This window comes from Schistocerca gregaria, chromosome 7 (assembly GCF_023897955.1).
Source record: "Schistocerca gregaria isolate iqSchGreg1 chromosome 7, iqSchGreg1.2, whole genome shotgun sequence".
Classification (NCBI taxonomy): Eukaryota; Metazoa; Arthropoda; class Insecta; order Orthoptera; family Acrididae; genus Schistocerca; species Schistocerca gregaria.
In genome coordinates this window covers 236,623,350-236,647,966 of record NC_064926.1, presented here as the reverse complement: position 1 = coordinate 236,647,966, position 24,617 = coordinate 236,623,350, and the positions used below count along the sequence as shown (strand labels likewise).

Genomic DNA, 24,617 nt, shown 5'->3' with positions numbered 1-24,617 from the left:
TTTTCTCCAAAGGTAACTTTAATTTTCCTGTAGGCAGTATCAATCTTACCCCTGGTGATATGTGCCTCTACATCCAACTGATCTTCCAGGTCCTTTGCTGTCTCTGACAGAATTACAATGTCATAGGCGAACCTCAAAGTTTTTATTTCTTCTCCATGGACTTTAATACCTACTCCGAAATTTTCTTTTGTTTCCTTTACTGCTTGCTCAATATACAGATTGAATAACATCGGGGATAGGCTACAACCCTGTCTCACTCCCTTCCCAACAACTGCCTCCTTTTCATGCCCCTCGACTGCCATCTGGTTTCTGTACAAACTGTAAATAGCCTTTCGCTCCCTGTATTTTACCCCTGCCACCTTTAGAATTTGAAAGAGAGCATTCCAGTCAACATTGTCAAAAGCTTTCTCTAAGTCTACATATGCTAGAAACGTAGGTTTACCTTTCCTTAATCTTTCTTCTAAGATAAGTCGTAAGGTCAGTATTGCCTCACGTGTTCCAGTATTTCTACGGAATCCAAACTGATCCGCCGAGGTCGGCTTCTACTAGTTTTTCCATTCGTCTGTAAAGAATTCGTGTTAGTATTTTGCAGCTGTGGCTTATTAAACTGACTGTTCGGTAATGTTTACATTTGTCAACACCTGCTTTCTTTGGGATTGGAATTATTATATTCTTCTTGAAGTCTGAGGGTATTTCGCCTGTTTCATACATCTTGCTCACCAGATGGTAGAGTTTTGTCAGGACTGTCTCTCCCAAGGCCGTCAGTGATTCAAATGGAATATTGTCTACTCCGGGGGCCTTCATTCGATTCAGGCCTTTCAGTGCTCTGTCAAATTCTTCACGCAGTATCATCTTCATCTACATCCTCTTCCATTTCCATAATATTGTCCTCAAGTACATCGCCCTTGTATAGACCCTCTATATATTCCTTCCACCTTTCTGCTTTCCCTTCTTTGCTTAGAACTGGGTTTCCACCTGAGGTCTTTATGTTCATACAAGTGGTTCTCTTTTCTCCAAAGGTCTCTTTAATTTTCCTGTAGGCAGTATCTGTCTCACCCCTAGTGAGATAAGCCTCTACATCCTTACATTTTTCCTCTAGCCATCCCTGCTTAGCCATTTTGCAATTCCTGTCGATCTCATTTTTTGAGACGTTTGTAATCCTTTTTGCCTGCTTCATTTACTGCATTTTTATATTTTCTCCTTTCATCAATTAAATTCAATATTTCTTTACTTACCCAAGGATTTCTACTAGCCCTCGCGTTTTTACCTACTTGATCCTCTGCTGCCTTCACTGCTTCATCCCTCAAAGCTACCCATTCTTCTTCTACTGTATTTCTTTCCCCCATTCCTGTCAATCGTTCCCTTATGCTCTCCCTGAAACTTTGTACAACCTCTGGTTTAGTCACTTTATCCAGGTCCCATCTCCTTGAATTCCCACTTTTTTCCAGTTTCTCCAGTTTTAATCTACAGGTCATAACCAATAGATTGTGCCCCTGGAAATGTCTTACAATTTAAAACCTGGTTCCTAAATCTATCTGATACCTTTTAGTATCTCCAGGGTTCTTCCATGTATACAACCTTCATTCATGATTCTTAACCAAGTGTTAGCCATGATTAAGTTGTGCTCTGTGCAAAATTCTACCAGGCAGCTTCCTCTTTTTCCTTTCTTACCCCCAATCTATATTCACCTACTACGTTTCCTTCTCTCCCTTTTCCTACACCCGAATTCCAGTCACCCATGACTATTAAATTTTCGTCTTCCTTCACTATCTGATGAATTTCTATTATTTCATCATACATTTCTTCAATTTCTTCGTCATCTGCAGAGCTAGTTGGCATATAAACTTCTCCTACTGTAGTAGGTGTGGGCTTCGTATCTATCTTGTCCCCAATAATGCGTTCAATATGCTATTTGTAGTAGCTTACCCGCATTCCTATTTTCCTATTCATTATTAAACCTACTCCTGCATTAACCCTATTGGATTTTGTGTTTATAACCCTGTAGTCACCTTACCAGAAGTCTTGTTCTTCCTGCCACCGAACTTCACTAATTCCCACTATGTCTAACTTTAACCTATCCATTTCCCTTTTTAAATTTTCTAACCTACCTGCACGATTAAGGGATATGACATTCCGCGCTCCGATCCGTAGAACGCCAGTTTTCTTTCTCCTGATAATGACATCCTCTTGAGTAGTCCTCGCCCGGAGATCCGAATGGGGGACTATTTTAACTCCGGAATATTTTACCCAAGAGGACGCCATCATCATGTAATCATACAGTGAAGCTGCATGCCATCGGGAAAAATTACGGGCGTAGTTTCCCCTTGCTTTCAGCCGTTCGCAGTACCAGCACAGCAAGGCCGTTTTGGTTATTGTTACAAGACCAGATCAGTCAGTCATCCAGACTGTTGCCCTTGCAACTACTGAAAAGGCTGCTGCCCTTCTTCAGGAACCACACGTTTGTCTGACCTCTCAACAGATACCCCTCCATTGTGGTTGTACCTACGGTACGGCTATCTGTATCGCTGAGGCACTCAGGCCTTTTTTTAGTCCACACTACTACCTCTGAAAGTTGCCTACACTATAATCTTAGCGAGAACAGTACCAGTATCTATTCCACTGTCAGAAGTATCTGGACGGTTTACACTTATAATGTTGGACTCGTTCATTTCCGATACCGGGATCCTTACCTAAGACTGATACATCCTTCTCGATCACCCTAGAAAGTCTGTAACGCCATCACGGAATCACCCTGTGTAAATATATACAGGCGCCAGCGCTGTAATTTCGACGCAAAACTTGATCTACTAAGTCCCCTCTACAACCTCTAGAAGCGTGTAACATAGATTGTGAAGCACCCTGCATGTATGTATGTATGTATACCTTTCCAGTGTATATGCACACTGGGGTCGAACTCATATGGTAATCGGCGTAATGCCACTAGTAATGATGATAATAGGCAAGGAAGTCTACGTTAGTACTGTGGTGGTATGTTGACAATTTGAGGCTTACGAGTGGCGTGCTAGGGTGGTCCGTACACTGACTGTGACGTCTGTGTCGCGATGGTGTAGTGGTCAACGCATCTACTTTATAAGCTGCACACCTGCGTTCGAATCCCGGTCCGTCGCAAATTTTCAACTTTCACCACTGAATTAAATCAGTGCCCTCTCGCTGTCAAAGTCTGAATTATTAGCTTATATTTTTGGCAGTCTTGACAGAAGTAACAGAGAACAGGACAAATGGTGTGCATAAGGATTATATGACACACACTCATAATGTGTTAATTATCAAGTCGAAAGAAAATGAGCATGTGAAATTTATTTTGTGTCTGTTTGTAGGTATATGACTGCACTACGATACACATTGAAATCAGGATGACACAATACAATAGCCGCGCGGGATTAGCCGAGCGGTCTCGGGCGCTGCAGTCATGGACTGTACGGCTGGGCCTGGCGGAGGTTCGAGTCCTCCCTCGGGCATGGGTGTGTGTGTTTGTGCATAGGATAACGTAGGTTAAGTAGTGTGTAAGGTTAGGAACTGATGACCTTATCAGTTAAGTCCCACAAGATTTCACACTCATTTGAACATTTTTTGACACAATACAATAGCAAGACGCTGCTCGAGACAAAACGACATCTCGCAGCGCAGTGATAAAGTAAACCATCTTATGGTGGTACGTTTTCTTCATTTAAAGGGCAATAACGCAGGACGAGTCCACGTTGGAGAATTGGGCCGCCATAATCTACCAGCGGATGACTCAGCATCAATGCGAAATGAACATGTCTGACAGCAAAGTGAAAGGATTTATGTATTATGATAAATAGTCAAATACTTCGAAACTATTTTATTTGCAATCATAACCACAAAAAAATTAGCCCTTCTGTACATTCCCCTCTTAATGGTAATGACGTGGCAAAGTTGACTGCCTACAACGAAAATGAGTGGAAATAATGATATTTAGCATAGTGGAAGAATTTAGAAAAATATATATGGTTTGGATGTGCTTACTCTGTCGAGAAGCCTAATAATTTTGGAAATATATGGCCATTGTTGTAGCTTCCAAAAACTGTAACGTCACCCTTGTGGAAGAGAGAGTGCTGCGTCATAACAGCCATATGTTTTACAGGATTGTATCTTACTTGCCGCGCGTGATTAGCCGAGCGGTCTTAAGGCGCTGCAGTCACGGACTGTGCGGCTGGTCCCGGCGGAGGTTCGAGTCCTCCCTCGGGCATGGGTGTGTGTGTTTGTCCTTAAGATAATTTAGGTTAAGTAGTGTGTAAGCTTAGGGACCAATGACCTTAGCAGTTATGTCCCACAAGATTTCGCACACATTTTTGACTCTTACTTGACACTTCATGTTTAAGCAAGAACACTTCTTTGTAGTACACCATCCCAAACAAAATAATGTAATTGACGACTGTCTGGAAGTTTTTCTGATGAATCTGTTTACATTTTTTCCGGTGTGTGACTTTGCTAGATGTATGGTTGTGCTCAGTACATCAGCAACAAAACCTGTCGCTGGAGGTCGAGAATTTCTAATGGGACAAAAGTCAACATTCATTGCTATTCGCTTTCAGCTGTTGATACGATTCAGTTACAAAAAATCATAAGAACTAAGATCGGAAAAGGACGAACATATGAGAAGAACAGTTTACGGCACTGTCACGTGTGGACAGTACTGGATTAGATCACGTCTCCATCTGTTGAATCTTAATGGCCTGCCACTGCTATATATTTGGTTACTCACCCCTAATGTACTCGATCTCTTCCTGTGTGAAGGTTGGTAGCCTTGACCGGGGCCGCCCCTCAGCCTCACTATTGGCATCCACTAGCTGTCGCACCACACCAGGGTAATCCCCATCTTGACTGTAAATAGGATGAGCGAAGATCCCCACCTGCAGAACAGATTTCCTCACAGTCATTCGTGTCCTATATGTAGGTCTCATTTGTCACTTGGTTAGTGTCAGTTGCGCTCTCCAACGAGCAAGGCACTGAATAGTTACAGGAGCTCCAACTGGGTTACGGCAGAGCTACAGTACCCACCTGAAACTGTCGTGCTCTTTCAGCAGCGTCTGCATCCTCTGTCGAGTTAGTCAGTGGTTCAAGTCCATCCATTTCAAAAGTAATTTCCACGCTACCTGTACAGTGTATGAGAACAAGACTTACAGTTAGTTAGATAAGGCAGATCAGAAACTGACGTACATCATACACTGTAGTGTAATATCATATGAAAGGTAAGTTATTTAGAACATAATGTATAGTAATTGAAATGGTACACAATATAGCATTGAGTGATTAGAGACTATAAAGTGCTGTGATATTAAAAAATATATTTGATGCCATTTTTAACATGGAATCATTGTAGTCTTTTGTATTTATTCCAATAGCTGGACGTGCAAACCAGAATCTCCGTGTTGTTGTATTCCATAATTGTTTAAATGCTGCTTGGAATCCCGCTTTGTCTCTCACCAAAAAACGGAGGGACAGAATTAGTGCTACCTCACCTACTGATTAATAGTCACTTTGTGTTGACTCTGCGATTACTTGTTCTGTGTGTGGTATCTTCCTTGTTTCTCCTCTGTGAACCGAGGTATTAAATTTCCTTGCAAATTTCTTCCTCCTTGCATTTGTGCCTTGAGAATGGCAGGGTGTGCTCCTGTCGAAATATCGGTGGTGGTCGACGACGTCACACAGCAGCAAACCCGTAAGTTATTTTAAAATACTTATATGTGTTCGATTTATGCTTTAGAAGAGAGAATCACAACTATCACTGTATAATTCAAAATAGAGTAATATGGATTTAAATTCCAAAAACTAAAGGAACCCTAATGTTCTGTTTCACTTAAATCACCTAGTACATAATGGCATTTCACTTTTTCTAGACTATCGTTACTGAAACTGTCAGCGGTATGCGGTGTTGCATATAACGAAAAATTTACTCACTCCGAACTGTTATAGCACGTGCTAAATTATTGACATTACCTTTTATCTTTGACATATTTGAGAATTAAACTTGTGTCATGTGCGAAAAGAAAACAAAAATGTAGGCGTCTGTCATATTCAGTGATAGATTATTTATATACATTTAAGAAAGGCAGAGGGCCTTGAAACGACTCTACGGCGTCTACGAGTTTGCAGACTTGTGGGAGTATTTGTACTTGTTACACATATGCCAAGGAAAGCCGTCTGCTCTTAGGTTGCTAGAAGTCTAACGGACCACATGCAAACTTTTGCCTAATTCTGAAATATCCAGCATACACGAAGTATAAGATCGGCGTCGTTAAATCCAATAAGATAGCTACCGACTGCTTATCGCTTAACTCTGAAAGTGCCTCTAAGAAAAGAAAAAAACGCATTTTCTGAGAATGTTTTCTTCATGGCTACAAATAGGAAATCTGACGGGAGTTATATATGCTGAGATTTCCAAGTCAGACTTTTAGATAACACTGGCTTGCAACTGCCTCAGTGGTTTAACAAAAGACTGTTTTATTTTCAAGTGAGTGAGTACACTAAAATATGTTGTGCAGAGACTCGCAAGCCTACTTGATATTTAATCATACCTTAGCAGAGGACGGCACAATCTATGATCGAAAAAAATTTGTAGAACACAGATGAAGGAATGGGAGAGCACACCAAAAGAACTTTAAACGATTCGAAGCGAATGCATGTTGTTTTCAGCGAGGAATACGGCTGACGGACTTGAAGTAATTCAAAGAAAAATCATGTTCCTCCCGCCAACTAATTTTTCCTTCGAATGCAGCTTTCGGTTGTTTGCCCTATGTCTGTTGATTACTAAAAAGCATACATTATTCCGTTAACTGTAATATCTTTCTGTTAGCCATTTCACATTTCGACACACCAACACCTACTTTTACAACAACGTAGCGCAATAAACACATCAAAATTTGAGTTAGTGACAGCTTTTGTGTGGGAAAAAGAGCTTTCCTGCGCTATGGGAAATTAATACGGTTACCATAACTCTCATACCGCAGGGCTATGGGGTATTAATCGAGCAAAGAAAGTGCAAGTCGTGAACATCAGTACCCTTTATCACGGTCAATATTGTCCACTCTTGTGCAGATGCTGTCCACTGTCTAATTTGTCATGGGGGTATAGTGAGTGTCTTAATTCGGCTGAAATTAACGTCGGATGTTATCTACTGTTGATGACATGGGTAATCATAGACTCTAGCCAACTGTAACAGGATTAGGCAACCCAAAGTGCTGCGTCTCACTCGTAAATTTAGTATTCGACGCCATCAGATAGTTCCTTGCTAGTGGATACGTCACATCAAAGGAGGTGCAGAATGGTCGCTAGTAATTATACTCCAAGATCACTGGACTAATCAGTCATACTACACGTTTTACACTGTATGGGTTCGCCATTGATAAATTAGAATGATGTTTCCCAAAATGACATCACTCATGTAGTCTCTGGTAGTATTTACGTGTGTGGAATGTTTACATACTCATTAGGCTGGTGCATAAGTTCGTAGCTTTCTTTGGATAAGTTTAATAAACACAACACATACATATTTCAGAAATCTTGATTAATTTATATATTCTCCTCGCTATTTACAACAGTCTGACAATGCTGGGGTAAGTTTCCGAAACCGCAGCTGAAGAAATCACGTGGTTTTGAGGCGTAGAACTCTTTGAGACATTTTTGGAGCGCAGTTTCATTCAAAGAAAGTTCTAGGCGGTCCGGTCCGAAATCGCGGTGTTGCTACGGTCGCAGGTTCGAATTCTGCCTCAGGCATGGATGTGTGCGATGCCCTTAGGTAAGATTCGTTTGTGTAGTTCTGAGTCTAGAGGACTGATGCCCTCATATGTTAAGTCCCGTAGTGCTTAGAGCCATTTGAACCATTTGAACCATTATAGTGTTTTTTGTCAGTCCACCAGAATGCGGTCTGGCCCGACTCCTCCTACCCTCTAGTGCTGAACCCATGAGTCTCTTGGGTAACCTTGCTTCTCCCATGGGTGTAACATGGCCCCACCATCTAAGCCTGTTCGCCCTGACTGCTGCATCTATAGAGTTCATTCCCAGTTTTTCTTTGATTTCTTCATTGTGAACACCCTCCTGCCATTGTTCCCATCTAATGGCCGCTATCGACAGGGGATCTCAAGTTGATTCCGTATTTCTACATTTCCGGAAAGCTTTTGACACCGTTCCTCACAAGCGACTTCTAATCAAGTTGCGGAGCTATGGGGTATCGTCTCAGTTGTGCGACTGGATTCGTGATTTCCTGTCAGGAAGGTCGCAGTTCGTAGTAATAGACGGCAAATCATCGAGTAAAACTGAAGTGATATCAGGTGTTCCCCAGGGAAGCGTCCTGGGACCTCTACTGTTCCTGATCTATATAAATGACCTGGGTGACAATCTGAGCAGTTCTCTTAGACTGTTCGCAGATGATGCTGTAATTTACCGTCTAGTAAGGTCATCCGAAGACCAGTATCAGCTGCAAAGCGATTTAGAAAAGATTGCTGTATGGTGTGTCAGGTGGCAGTTGACGCTAAATAACGAAAAGTGTGAGATGATCCACATGAGTTCCAAAAGAAATCCGTTGGAATTCGATTACTCGATAAATAGTACAATTCTCAAGGCGGTCAATTCAACTAAGTACCTGGGTGTTAAAATTACGAACAACTTCAGTTGGAAGGACCACATAGATAATATTGTCGGGAAGGCGAGCCAAAGGTTGCGTTTCATTGGCAGGACACTCAGAAGATGCAACAAATCCACTAAAGAGACAGCTTACACTACACTCGTTCGTCCTCTGTTAGAATATTGCTGCGCGGTGTGGGATCCTTACCAGGTGGGATTGACGGAGGACATCGAAAGGGTGCAAAGAAGGGCAGCTCGTTTTGTATTATCGCGTTATAGGGGAGAGAGTGTGGCAGATATGATACACGAGTTGGGATGGAAGTCATTACAGCATAGACGTTTTTCGTCGCGGCGAGACCTTTTTACGAAATTTCAGTCACCAACTTTCTCTTCCGAATGCGAAAATATTTTGTTGAGCCCAACCTACATAGGTAGGAATGATCATCAAAATAAAATAAGAGAAATCAGAGCTCGAACAGAAAGGTTTAGGTGTTCGTTTTTCCCGCTCGCTGTTCGGGAGTGGAATAGTAGAGAGATAGTATGATTGTGGTTCGATGAACCCTCTGCTAAGTACTTAAATGTGAATTGCGGAGTAGTCATGTAGATGTACTAGTACCTGCAATCATCCTAGCTACCTTCATACCCGTAACCTCAACCTTGTTCTTTCACTATGTTGCCATCCTGTGAGAATATGCATCCTAAGTACTTGAAACCATCAACCTGTTCTAACTTTGTTCCTCCTATTTGGCACTCAATCCGTTTATATCTCTTTCCCACTGACATTACTTTCGTTTTGGAGATGCTAGTCTTCATACCATAGTCCTTACATTTCTGATCTAGCTCTGAAATATTATTTTGCAAACTTTCAATCGAATCTGCCATCACAACTAAGTCATCTGCATATGCGAGACTGCTTATTTTGCTTTCACATATCTTAATCTCACTCAGCCAGTTTATTGTTTTCAACATATGATCCATAAATAAAACAACAGTGGAGAAAGGTTGCAGCCTTGCCTTACCCCTGAAACTACTCTGAACTCAATTTACCGTCAACTCTAACTGCTGCCTGACTATCCATGTAAAGACCTTTAATTGCTTCCAAAATTTACGCCTCCTATTCCATAATCTCGTAGAACAGACAATAACTTCCTCCTAGGAACCCGGCCATATGCCTTTTCTAGATCTATAAAGCACAGATACAGTTCCCTGGCTCCACTCATAAACTTCTCCATTATTTTCTGTAAGCTAAAGATCTGGTCCTGACAACCTGCAAGAGGCCTAACCCACACTGATTTTCATCCAATTGGTCCTCAACTAATACTCGCACTTTCCTTTCAACAATACCTGAGAAGATTTTACCCGCAACGCTGATTAAAGAGATATCTCTGTAGTTGTTACAATTATTTCTGTTTCCATGTTTAAAGAGTCGTGTGATTACTGCTTTTGTCCAGTCTGGACAAAGGAGAAGGTACCTGGATTCGGTTAAGAATGACTTTGAAGTAATAAGGTTAACATCAGAAGAGGCACCAATGTTAGCACTGAATAGGGGATCATGGAGGAACTTTATAAGGGGGTCTATGCTCCAGACTGAACGCTGAAAGGCATAATCAGTGTTAAATGATGATGGTGATGGTGATGGATGGTACCAGAATGCGGGTGAACTTTATCGTGGAGTAGCATCATGGCACGCTAGCTGTTCTCAGTCCAATTATATTATTCCGATACAGACGTAAATGTTTCTGGCATTCACCGCTGCTGTCAACTATGAATTGATTTCAAACAGAATATGTCTCAAATGTTCCGATTTCTCAACTGACACTCCATTTTCTAGCGTCCAGAGCTTCATACACAAAAGAACAGGATGTAAACTCAAATAGCAATAGTGAACTACAAATTAAAAATGACAGTGGACAAATGAGCCCCTAAAAACCGGAATACCGGCATGAAAAACAAAAACGCTACAAATTATGCTCCAACTTAACACACTGAGTGTCATCAAGTTTCGTAGGGGAAAGAAACAGGAACCGACAAGCTGACCATCTGCCTGTTTCATGAGAATACAGCACGTCACTGTTGCACCTTAAATTGATTTCACTGTCCCAGCACACGACATTTGAGTAATAACTCGTTGAGAAACACCCCACACAGACAATCACTTCAGATACCCCAGAGTATATTTAACTCGTGGATCGTTCATTTATTTCCAACATTTCAAGGCCCCAAAACAATGTAAACATGCAGTTTGATCTTAAGTACAAGTGCAAAAGAATTCAGCTTCACGTTTTTGGCCTGGACGCTGTCTGATAGCTGAGGACGAATGAATGAACGATGCTAATCTCACCTCATATATCTTTTACACAGGATGTGATAACCTTATGTAGGTATGAATGTTTCGCACATTATGCGTTGAATAGGAACACTGTGTTGGTTCCGGAGGTGCATGTCTGTGTTTATTTCCATTCTAGGTGAGGATGGATCCCATATCATGTGTTGAACTGCAAGTTGTGACTGGCCAAGTCTTTACTTGTTCCTACATTGCAGTGGGTGTCGGCTATTGGAGGGATTGTATTCCACCTGTAACATATTGTTACCTGGGCAACTTACTGCTGTGTAAATGACACATTTATTGTGATGTAACAGATGTGGAAATATTATTTGTAGTAGTATTCCTCAGCTAAGTCTGCAAGTGGTGGGGAGTGAACTTCCAAAAAATTTCTAAACTCGCATAAAAAACCAGGAGGGGATTTGTCCTGGAATTTCTTTTCTTCGCCAGTTTCTCATTGTGCAGCCTCCTCTTTATCATCCTGATTTCCAGGAAACATAATCTGAAAAGCATACCTGAGCAGGTTCTTATGGGAGACGTGCTGCCTTAAATTTTGTGTTATTGGCAAATTAATTGCAGCAAACGAGATCAAAACATCAACATTTATTGGTATTATTGTACGAAGTCCTAGAGAATTCTAGAGTAACAATGACTGCATCAACATGTTGTGACATCAAGGAAGTAATATATACTATCACTGTGTTGGGTAGATAATGCGCCCCACCATGTCACTCGCGGTGGCGAGCGCTGCCGTCTTCTGAATTAAAGAGGTGTAGTGTGAGCCGCCTTGCCTGTTGTTTGGGTATCGAGTAAGTAAGTCTGTTGGTACAGTTCACAATAAGTTGTCTCATACTACTGATTATGCAACATCAAGGTAAGAGCTAAAAATCAAATAAAAACAGTCTCGGTCGGGGCTCCAAATTTTTAATTTGTTAGCAACCGATTTCGGCCCTCTTCTCAGACTAGTTTCTAACAAATAAAAAATCTGAAAATCCGATAGAGATTGCTTATATTTGATTTTTAGTACTTTATACCGACTGCTGTGCTCCAAATACGGAATGGTTTCTAAAACTTTAAAATCAAGGTAAGTCCTAATTTGTATCACAGAGTTATTAATGATTTTAAACGAACAGGGTAATGACGGCCACCACATAAACAGATCCACCCATTAGTACGCAGGGAAATCGTTGCCACCCGAGGGGGGATGGAACCTTCCTAGAGGGAATGATAGAGAGCTAGGGGGAATGGTGGCCACCGAAGGTGGAATGGTGGCTACCGAAAGTGAATGGTAGACACATAGCAGGAATGATTAATACCCAGTGAAATGACCATTATAATGCTAGCAGTATTTAGTTTTTTACTTTTCAAATGGGTAGAATTCATGTGAAATCATCATTCTCCATCATTTCAGAAAGTTCCATCTTTACGCTTAAGGGAATTGTGGGTACCACGTTAAACTACCGTCAATATCCTATTAGTACCACTGATCTTAATGATTAAGATAGGGAAAATATATAGAAGAAAGAGAAAGCTGAATAGACTGCAACAGATTTGAAAACGGTGAAACCAGTTGTCAATGAAAGTTTGTCGATTTGAAAGGCTAAGGTAAATTTTAATTTATTTTGTAGCATAGTGCAGACCAGATTCAGGGGTGGAAATGAAGTACCCAAGCTCACGAAGGAACTGTGTCCATAGGTAGAGATGTTAATGATATATTAGTCTCAGTTTCAGATTCTAAACCAGCTGTGTCTTACGTTGGATACAAAAAAATCTCACCAGGTTCTGGCAGAGGGGAAGATATTATTTAAAAAGCATGCAATTCAACTTCCGATTAGACTCATTTCCCATAGACTAGGATAATCATTCCAAAAGAAGCAGATGTAGAAATTAATAATATATATATTTATGAAAACAGAAGTTGGAGAAGAATGATGTGAATACTATGAGGAAGGTGGTTATTATCACAGTTATGAAGAAGAAGAAGAAGAAGAAGAAGAAGAAGAAGAAGAAGAAGGTGGAGGGAATTATTATGATGACGTTCACGATTGGAAAACCACGTGCAAATATAGAACGGAATAAATTGGTGGAGCAATTGGTTTTCTCGTTAGTTGTGAAAAAGGAAGATTATAATTCGCAAGATAATGAAACACTATCTACTGAACAGGAGCTTCATGAAGCATGGAACAAAGCATGAAGTTGGGGGAAAAGAAGTTGGATATGAGAATATTAAGGTTCAACTAAGATGGTGACGAGAACATGTAAATCTTTTCATAAAGTGTTGTCACTCACGACTTCGGTAATCGTACCTGTAAGTCAGATGCACAGTAGTGTTCTAGATGAATGTAATGTTGTTTATATTTTAATTAGCTTTATAGACAATTTAGGTAGAAAAATAAGTAATTTGCTTGCAAAATGTGTGGAACTTTCTGTGGTTTTTAGCTGTGAGGTCAATTTTGGTGCATTTTAAGCTGTAAGACAGATCTGCAGTAATATTCAAATGTGACCAGTTCTTACCTGTTGAGATGAATGTAATGCATGCCACTTAAATCGAACTACAATCTTCTCAAACCTATAATTTAAGCAGTGCCGAAAAGCAAGCAGCATTTATTTTAGTAAGTAATAAAGATTTTTTTGGTGCTGGAATTCTTAATTTGAAGCTGCATTCCGCTTGCAAAATTCGTGACATACATACAATATAATAAAAGATAAATGACTTAATCAAATATATTTATTTCTGAGGTATTGAACATGCCATTATCTTTGGAGATGCCACATCTCTGTCTCTGTCTTATGCCACTTTGTATGTGAGAACTTAAAAATCATCTGAGTCTGCAGATTAATTGATGTATCGTAATAAAATACCTTCCTTCCTAAAATCTTATTGCGTGGTGGTGTTTTATTAGATGCTGGTGTGGTTGTTTACAGTTTCTTAGAGTGGCATAGTTCTGATTGTAGTAGATTCTTCAATCAGTTTTATAATTTGTATGGATTGCATTCTACTGATTTTACTAGTGATACATTATCACCACTCTCCTTCGAAGAAGGTAGGTCATGACAATACACACCATCAGATTAAATACACTGTATGCTTTTGGACACTGTACTAATGTAAAAATTCCACTTTATTGCACTCCTGACGCATGTCTGAGAACATTTCAGAATAATGTGGGGCTCTGTTGTATATTGAACCAAATATAGTACTGGAATAGAACTCTGAATGCTGCCGTTTGTTGGTCAAGACAGGCAACAGGAGCTTAAAACAGTATTAGATTTTATTTTACGTTTTTTAAATGTTGCACAAAAGCTTTTAGAAAGTAAAAATCATCTTCTACTACAACCTCTATGCTCCCCAATTTTTGGCTGGTGCTCGTATGAACCAAAATCAGAAAAATGTCCAATAAACATGGGCTCAACTGCATGCTATTGAACACTTGCTCATCTTTGCCACTCTAAAACACATCCGCTTTACTGAACAAGTGCTCATAGCTCTTAAGGTCTGTCCATGATTACTGGCCGTTTTCTTCTTATTTTGCTCCATTCAAATACCTCTCAGAATATAGAAAGCAAAGAGCTTTCAAGGGAATCGGGACGATATTTGCTTATAACTTTCGATTTGGAGTTTCCCAGGCTAGGGTCTCTTACCTAAAACTGATCCATTAACCCTTATCCATCATCCATGAAAGTATGTAACGTCATCACGGAATAACTCTGAATAAGTAAAAGAATTCTATATAGTCCCATATTTTGCGTATGATAGTCATTACTGATTGTTAGAAGTTACTATTATAGAAGCCCACCTTGTAATACTACAATACCTTATCCATTAGCAAAATACCAATATTTGTCTTACTGTTAACACTAGTGTAACTCTTCTCGTGGGTGATGGCTCAGTGGTTAAAATATTGGGTTCAGGTTTGCAAAATGTACAACTCTCCATCTGTTCAACCAGATTTCAGTTTACTTCATTTTCCTGAAGCACTAACGTGATCGTTTCCATTGAAAAGAATACAGCGGATATATTTTGGAGTCGTTCGTTATTTAAATCTTGTGTCTTCTCTACACGCCTCTCGACGTCCACGGTGCTGAAAGTACAATGTAATCGCAGTTTTACGTCACCTCATCAGATCAGTGACTGAGAGAGCCGTTCTCTTGTTGAACTAATATCTACGTTCATGGTTGCTTTTTCCCCTGTGGACTAGTCCTGATACTAAACTAGTCAATAGAACTGCTCATTTGGTTTCCTTAAACCAGTACTGCAAATCAATAGCTTCTCGCTGTAGCATGCGAACATCTGCGACTTCGCAGAAACGACTCACTTGATACTACTCCAACGCAATGATCAACTTTGTTACCGATCTCTTTGTTGGTTGCCAACCTCAGCTGCATTCTATTCGACTGTGTTCTATTCATCTACATCTACATTTCTACATCTACATTTATACTCCGCAAGCCACCCAACTGTGTGTGGCGGAGGGCACTTTACGTGCCACTGTCATTACCTCCCTTTCCTGTTCCAGTCGCGTATGGTTCGCGGGAAGAACGACTGTCTGAAAGCCTCCGTGCGCGCTCTAATCTCTATAATTTTACATTATTGATCTCCTCGGGAGGTATAAGTAGGGGGAAGCAATATATTCGATACCTCATCCAGAAACGCACCCTTTCGAAACCTGGCGAGCAAGCTACACCACGATGCAGATCGTCTCTCTTGCAGAGTCTGCCACTTGAGTTTGTTAAACATCTCGCTATGACGGTTACCAAATAACCCTGTGACGAAACGCGCCGCTCTTCTTTGGATCTTCTCTATCTCCTCCGTCAACCCGATCTGGTACGGATCCCACACTGATGTGCAATACTCAAGTATTGGTCGAAGGAGTGTTTTGTAAGCCACCTCCTTTGCTGATGGACTACATTTTCTAAGGACTCTCCCAATGAATGTCAACCTGGTACCCGCCTTACCAACAATTAATTTTATATGATCATTCCACTTCAAATTGTTCCGCACGCATGTTCCCAGATATTTTACAGAAGTAACTGCTACCACTGTTTGTTCCGCTATCATATAATCATACAATAAACGATCCTTCTTTCTATGTATTCACAATACATTACATTTGTCTATGTTAAGGGTCAATTGCCACTCCCTTCACCAAGTGCCTATTCGCTGCAGATCTTCCTGCATTTCGCTATAATTTTCTAATGCTGCAACTTCTCTGTATACTACAGCATCATCCGCGAAAAGCCCCATGGAACTTCCGACACTATCTACTAGGTCATTTATATATATTGTGAAAAGCAATGGTCCCATAACACTCCCCTGTGGCAAGCCAGAGGTTACTTTAACGTCTGTAGACGTCTCTCCATTGATAACCACATGCTGTGTTCTGTTTGCTAAAAACTCTTCAATCCAGCCACACAGCTGGTCTGATATTCCGTAGGTTCTTACTTTGTTTATCAGGCGACAGTGCGGATCTGTGTCGAACGCCTTCCGGAAGTCAACGAAAATAGCATCTACCTGGGAGCCTGTATCTAATATTTTCTGGGTCTCATGAACAAATAAAGAGAGTTGGGTCTCACACGATCGCTGTTTCCGGAATCCATGTTGATTCCTACAGAGTAGATTCTGGGTTCCCAAAAACGACGTGATACTCGAGCAAAAAACATGTTCTAAAATTCTACAACAGATCGACGTCAGAGATATAGGTCTATAGTTTTGCGAATCTGCTCGACAACCCTTCTTGAAGACTGGACTACCTGTGCTCTTTTCCAATAATTTGGAACCTTCCGTTCCTCTAGAGACTTGCGGTACACGGCTGTTAGAAGGGAGGCAAGTTCCTTCACGTACTCTGTGTAGAATCGAATTGATATCCCGTCAGGTCCAGTGGACTTTCCTCTGTTGAGTAATTCCAGTTGCTTTTCTATTCCCTGGAGTGTTGACTCACAGAGAAAATAACATGCAGCCGGATTATAGATTCCCTTGTAATTCGTTTCCTTGTCTCCTTGGATGCTTCGCCAGTCTCATTGCCAAAGAAGCGCAGAACTATGTCGTTTCTCAAACTAGTTTAGGCAAAAATTGCCCATAATTTTTATTATTTGATGTTCACAACGTAGTGCTTGATAAGTCCAATCACAATTATTAGTCTTCATTTAAAACAAATGCTATGCTCAGGTAGATATTAATCCGACTGGGTTAGCTGTTTCGGTCTTAATGCTTATATAACGACGAGGAAAAGTTCGCATGCCTTTTTGCGTTTCACAGGAAGAACCTAGAAATTTAATTTTGGCTCTATAACAGCAATATTCTTTACTTTGTCGTACTGATAGAATTCTCAAGTAGCCTAAACATGTTATTTGTATGTGTTTATAAATGCGCGACAGAGTTACTGCACGAGGTAAAGTTTGTGAATAAGACTTACTTACATTCTTACTAACTTACCAGAGGCTGAATTCTGTTGGCGAGTAGGTCGTTGATGAGGTTGTTGTAGTAGTCGATACCAGCCTGGTTGATAACGTCGAGGTCACCGGTGGGCAACACACGTGTCCAGGAAATCGAAAATCGGTATACGTTCGCCTGTTCAATCACAAGGTATTATTGGTCGTGACAGAAAGATTGGGGGATTGATGGCTTATGTTTGGATTTTAATTCATGTATTAATGCTGAATTCAGTGAGTGGTACATATATTTCAAATTGAAAACACCTACTCGGGCAGTATATCGGACGACGGTCCGGTAGAAGATTGAACAATGCGCCAGGAATAATGGTTATGCGTTGATTAATAGATTTACGTTTTGACTTTAAAAAAAGGAAACTGAAAAAGTGTAACATAAATTCACCTTGAGAATATTCTGTGAACGATTCTGAAGTTAATTGTTTGAATTCTGGAAACCTACAATTACTATGAAGATTTAGAAGTAGACAACGATAGGCACGACGTATGTGACAAGGTAATTTGTGTAATAAGCCATTAAACCATCTCGCAAGTCTTAAACAGATGATTAGATACGACAGTAGACATTAAACATTAAAACTAGTTCTCTAAGTGCCATGGCTTTGCTTGTGTTAGTCGAAAGAGCGAGTGGTCTTCTGAAAAAATTTCTTACTCAGTCGGTACCGAGTGACGAGCCATTACGTACTTAATACTACGGAGATTGTGTATGTATACAGAAATTCCTTTGCATTACGTGCGTAATAACTCGTCACCCCGTAGCACTTGAGTAAGAGTTTTTTTTTCATAGAACCAAGCACTGTTTCGACTAACACAAGCACAGGCATGGCAGTAAGAGAACCAGAACTAAATTGGTGGGACATAGTAACAGGAAATAAACAAGTAAAGAGGGTAAATCATTGAACTTGCTACAGTACGATTTACGTTTCTGGGGAAAAAAAATACTCTTTGGTAATAAAATAAGGTACCCGATTACAAAAACGCAATATTTTGGAGATATATGTAAAATTAAGTGTGAAGACAGGGTACTATGGAATTGGACAATGTGATTATTATTCGTACTGTACTGTGTGAAAGTGAGGTTTTGGTTCTATGAAAGACAAAGGAACGTGCGATGAACAAATGAAATACGAAAAGGATAGTATTATAGGTGGAAACACAAAGCTCTTTCTCATCACGGATGTAGATTGTTAATGTGATGAATAGAGATTCTCAGAAATACCTGCAGCCAGCCGCCTTTGGTGATGGTTCAGTTTTTAAAATTTACACCATCACAAAAGGCGAATGGAGGCAGTTTTCCCTGAAAGTCTTTAAAAGGTATTAGTTCACACACAGAAGTACAAAAGAAAATTAATAGGTTCCTTACGAGGAATGCATCTCCATCCTGGTACCCAAAGGAATTACACTCCTGGAAATGGAAAAAAGAACACATTGACACCGGTGTGTCAGACCCACCATACTTGCTCCGGACATTGCGAGAGGGCTGTACAAGCAATGATCACACGCACGGCACAGCGGACACACCAGGAACCACGGTGTTGGCCATCGAATGGCGATAGCTGCGCAGCATTTGTGCACCGCCGCCGTCAGTGTCAGCCTGTTTGCCGTGGCATACGGAGCTCCATCGCAGTCTTTAACACTGGTAGCATGCCGCGACAGCGTGGACGTGAACCGTATGTGCAGTTGACGGACTTTGAGCGAGGGCGTATAGTGGGCATGCGGGAGGCCGGGTGGACGTACCGCCGAATTGCTCAACACGTGGGGCGTGAGGTCTCCGCAGTACATCGATGTTGTCTCCAGTGGTCGGCGGAAGGTGCACGTGCCCGTCGACCTGAGACCGGACCGCAGCGTCGCACGGATGCACGCCAAGACCGTAGGATCCTACGCAGTGCCGTAGAGGACCGCACCGCCACTTCCCAGCAAATTAGGGACACTGTTGCTCCTGGGGTATCGGCGAGGACCATTCGCAACCGTCTCCATGAAGCTGGGCTACGGTCCCGCACACCGTTAGGCCGTCTTCCGCTCACGCCCCAACATCGTGCAGCCCGCCTCCAGTGGTGTCGCGACAGGCGTGAATGGAGAGACGAATGGAGACGTGACGTCTTCAGCGATGAGAGTCGCTTCTGCCTTGGTGCCAATGATGGTCGTATGCGTGTTTGGCGCCGTGCAGGTGAGCGCCACAATCAGGACTGCATACGACCGAGGCACACAGGGCCAACACCCGGCATCATGGTGTGGGGAGCGATCTCCTACACTGGCCGTACACCTCTGGTGATCGTCGAGGGGACACTGAATAGTGCACGGTACATCCAAACCGTCATCGAACCCATCGTTCTACCATTCCTAGACCGGCAAGGGAACTTGCTGTTCCAACAGGACAATGCACGTCCGCATGTATCCCGTGCCACCCAACGTGCTCTAGAAGGTGTAAGTCAACTACCCTGGCCAGCAAGATCTCCGGATCTGTCCCCCATTGAGCATGTTTGGGACTGGATGAAGCGCCGTCTCACGCGGTCTGCACGTCCAGCAAGAACGCTGGTCCAACTGAGGCGCCAGGTGGAAATGGCATGGCAAGCCGTTCCACAGGACTACATCCAGCATCTCTAGGATCGTCTTCATGGGAGAATAGCAGCCTGCATTGCTGCGAAAGGTGGATATACACTGTACTAGTGCCGAAATTGTGCAAGCTCTGTTGCCTGTGTCTATGTGCCTGTGGTTCTGTCAGTGTGATCATGTGATGTATCTGACCCCAGGAATGTGTCAATAAAGTTTCCCCTTCCTGGGACAATGAATTCACGGTGTTCGTATTTCAAGTTCCAGGAGTGTATATGTACCGTACGAGGAATGAATATCAATAGTAATGACGACCGAGATAAATGTGAATAAGAACGGGAAACTGAGTAGCTACACAGACAACTATGAAGAAAATGTCTATAAGAAGAGGAAGAGTAAGCTTTCTTACTTAGTAGCTAATGGAAGTAAGGAACAGGTCCACTTTACAGATCTACTAAATACAGATCGAAGTAACGATACACAGTAATAATCCTAACTTGATTGCCTCTTGCCACCTCGTTGCCGTACTCACTAGCAGACTGCAAACGTCACGATAGCTTAAAATTATATATTACTTGTTGATCTCACAAGCAACTGAATCTTAATAAAAAGAAGTCTGCGGTTTTCATTTTCGCTGTTGTCACTGCATGGTTGGCTCCTAGCATTTGCGTTAGCCTGAAAATTTACAATCCTCAATTTTTCGAACTATTTCAGACACAGTATTGAATCTTTTGACTACAAAATAATCTCTGCACATTTATCATTGGATACACTCATAATAAATTTTTCTCTTCGCGAAAACAAAGTATCTTGCTATTCTAAGGATTGTTTTTTCTCCTTTTTACACCTCCAAAGAAATTCTGTGTTCTAAAACCTTTCCGATATGAATGGCTGTCTGGAATTCGTGTGGTATGGAAGCATTTTCTAACTTTTTAAGTTCCTGCCCCTTGTGGCCCACGACATTCACACGAAAACGTTACGATCGTAGACTGTCTCGATTAAATGGAACAGTAGTAACTTTCGATTTCTTCGACAGTCTTTTCTTCCTTTCCTCAACAATTCGTTGTAACATAACAACACAAAAATTCTCCATAAGCAACTGTCACTAACACTTAACAGATGCACAAGTGACCCACAGAGGAATAAAGTAGAACTGTATCTGCATGTTTCTTGGGATAACGTGAATATGAATGAAAATAGCTGACAAGTATAGCAATGAAGGACATGTGGATGACTGGTTAAAGCACTGATACGCATATGTGAGGAGCGGGGCTCAAATTTCGCCTCACATAACAACTGCTTTTTCTGTGTTTCCCCTAAATCGATTAACTGGAATTTTAGAAAGTTTTTCTTTCCAAGTGACACTGAAGTTTTCCCGTTTCATCCTTTGCCGTTTTGGATCTTTGCTCCTAGTATAGTGAACTCCTAGTTGACACAATAATTTCCTTTTCTTTCTTTTGTATTACCGAAATTCTTTTACTTTGTTCTTCATTGTTTGTTACAACTGAACTGGTGCTGAAATGATCCTTGTACTTTATTCGATCTCTCTGACTGCTGGCTAAGACAAACGTGTTCTTTCTTCTTCAGCTCGAGAAGACGCTACATCTGCAGTAACTGTAGTCTCCCCCGATATTAGATCTTCCAAGTCCTATTTTTAAGCAATTAGGTGTTTATCCGAACCAAATTATCCCTGAAAATAAACTGACCCCCTATTTTCGAGGAAATATACTATTTCTGTAGTATTAGAAGACTTTGTACGGGAAGCAATGTGGGTAATTAAAATAAACATTTTGCTATCTCGTATGATTTGAAGAGAAAATGAAGCAGATGTTGAGCTGAAGTCTGCATAAGCAGACTTTAGTCTTTTTCGCTTTGGAAAGTATACTTACGTTGAGTGCTCTCAGAATCTGCACGTCTTCCTGGTACTTGTGGTAAGAATCGCAGGCGACGTCCCCGGTGTCTCCTGTGGTATGTTCAGGGTGGTTGTGGAAGAAGTAGTCCTGAATGCTCTCTCCTTTACCTATGCAAAAATGATATATGACATAACAAACCAACTATTGTCATGGAAGTTTATTATTGAGTTTATCGTAGAAAAACAACAACGTGGAAGATACTGAAAGCGTATGTTATTGTGAGCAGTAAGTATAATGGAACAAGTTTCAATACACAGTTTTCTATTGTTCTTTGTTACTTTGCTGCGGAATAAAGTCAATGCTTCTAAACTCACCATCTTCATTCCAGGCTCCTTCGACTTGATACGCGGAGGTTACAGCCCCAAACAAAAAGTCGTCAGGAAATCTATTAGTGGTTGTCAGTGCCGAAGCTACAGCCAAAACAGTCGTAAAGGCGATCAGCAAACTCATGATTGGAAATTTTCAGTGCCTTTGTGTGAGCTGGTGCAAGGTGTATATATGTAATGTAGTTACGCTGTAATTTCATAAGATGTTGCAAGCTACTAAATAGATTATATCTGATTGTTTTATGTTCTCATCATTCAATTAGAAGATTTATTTAGGAATAGACACTGACGTAATATACACGTACTTCTCACCGATGTTATCGGAGATATCTGGAGAAAAACTTCCTGTCTGTGTGATACGCAATGATATCAGTACAGCCTTCTTATCAATTACATTTGATTACTCTTTTTTGCTCCAAGGGTGTGTTAGCAACAATGATTCTGGACAAAAGAAAAGTCGTCATTCATTACAATGAAATGACTCAGCGCTTAGCTAAGCACTAAGTCCAAATTATAAAGACAGAAAGTATTTACATGTTTTGGGACAGTCCTATAAATAAATAAAATCCTATGAAAAAATGTTTTCTAGCTGAATGAAGAACCATGATTGCTTTATTAATTGGACAATTTTGCATGGTAATATTTTAACTGAGATTTCGTCGCCTACGGACTCCTTGATGTTACAAAGTACACTATCACGATAACAAAACTGGCGTATTTATTCATTTACTCCACCCATTTAAATTCGGTTGTGGGGTAACTCGAAGGCAGAGCGTGACATATGACATCGTACCAGCATTTTCTGTAATTATTTTCTGTCCTCCACCTTATACAGCTGGTACTCATTAGGTACAGCAGTCGATGGAAAATTGCTGCTACACCCAGGCATATTCAAATTCCTGTTCGAAGATTTGTTTCAGGCTACAGCTGTATGAGGCGTCGTTTAAGCTGTCTCAAAAGTATGTTGAAAAAGCTTAAGGTATTAACTGCCCAAAGAAACTGAGGACGTATGCCAGGAAATGTCATCCAAGAATGTCAAAGGGCACACTAAGTACGACGAACACCTGAACCAGAAATGCTAGTCTCCTTTCCCAGGAGATGTCTCGAAAGTATGGCCTAGGTCGTGCTGGACAGGAGACACGCGTGAGCGATGTTGATTTCATTATAGCAGGTATCTTGAACTGAGTGTGTCAGTCGGTTGTACAGCGTGTTGACGGTAGGACGTCCAGTTGTCAGAGGAGGTGGCTACAAGGAGTGGAGAAAACAATCCTGGTCCCCATGTACAACGACCATGGTGTGAAACAGTAGAAGGGGTGGATGGTGTGGGGGGGGGGGCTGGGGGGAGGGGGGTCAACTGGTAGTGCCGACTGTTGTTGTGTGGCATGGACATGTTTCTGCCACCAGTGCTCAAAGTTGTTTTCAGCAGTTTCTCAGTGCCGAAAATTTTTCAGTAGAGAATCAATCAAATATCTGAAAAGTGAATATACACTCTCAAGCGGACCACCATTTACTGCGCGTGTTTTTTAGTATAATTCAGATGCGTGTCAAATGTTCCCATAATTTATTTCATTTCTTACTTTTATAGAAATAATTTCACAAAACATTCGATCGTTCCTTTCAGTTTTTTCTGTTTTCACGTTTCGCCCAGAAAGCTGTTCTTCAAACATCCTAAATTTCGTACTTCTTTCAAGGGAACTCATTTTAAAAATCTAATAAATCAACGAAAATTGCCGAGTTTCTCAAACCTATAATGATACGTACAACTAATTTCTTAGCACGTGTTGCAGTATACAGTAACATAGACAGAGATGGAAGCGAATTAAATCACGTACCAACTGGCATTTTTCCTGCAATCGGTGTTCCAAAAATCTACGGCAAAAAGTTTGAGAAAGGTAGAGGATCGGAAACTGCGTAATTCTAGATGTGGAACTAATACTAGGAAATCAATATTTCAGCCAGTTTCAGATCTTGAATGAGCCCTGAAAGTCAAGTACTTGTTTCTGAAACGACATTTGAAGTGCTACTTCGAAAAGCAGTTCACTGCCTCAGTGATGTGCCTCTGGAGGAATTTTACATAAGGGGCTAAACGAAGAAGCTGAACGAAATCCAAGTATGAACTGAAGATGAGCTGCCTCATATGTATCTATATGCTTATCTCATTGAAAAGAAAAGGCTGCAGTGGTATTACAGTGAGTGTGACAAAATCCTGCACATCCCACTAACATGTGTTCGTCACACTGAACAGTTGCTGTGCACTTAAGTCATTGTAATTCGGAGAGTGCTGGTGACGTCCATAATTACTAAATATTTCTCACCTTAGTTCCATGTCTCCAGACAGTTTTGGATGCTCAACGTATGACGAATCATGCTGTCCAAAATTAGTCTTCCTACCAGTAATGAGTGTGTGGATTTAAAAATCGAACACAATTTAATTGACCTTTTTCTCATCGATGG

At 41.1% G+C, this 24,617-nt stretch overlaps 1 protein-coding gene across 1 annotated transcript in view; it reads right to left on the bottom strand.

Moving 5' to 3' along the window:
- The window catches only part of LOC126282360 (myrosinase 1-like), a 36,295-nt gene extending 14,008 nt beyond the window's left edge, over window positions 1-22,287 (bottom strand). Inside the window, exons 1-4 of the mRNA XM_049982018.1 lie at window positions 22,152-22,287; window positions 21,814-21,944; window positions 17,361-17,495; window positions 4,748-4,895 (exon numbers count right to left, since the gene is read on the bottom strand). Of these exons, the coding sequence (XP_049837975.1) occupies window positions 4,748-4,895; window positions 17,361-17,495; window positions 21,814-21,944; window positions 22,152-22,287 (550 nt within the window). The remainder of the gene's footprint in view (window positions 1-4,747; window positions 4,896-17,360; window positions 17,496-21,813; window positions 21,945-22,151) is intronic.
- Between the last annotated feature and the right edge of the window lie 2,330 nt (window positions 22,288-24,617).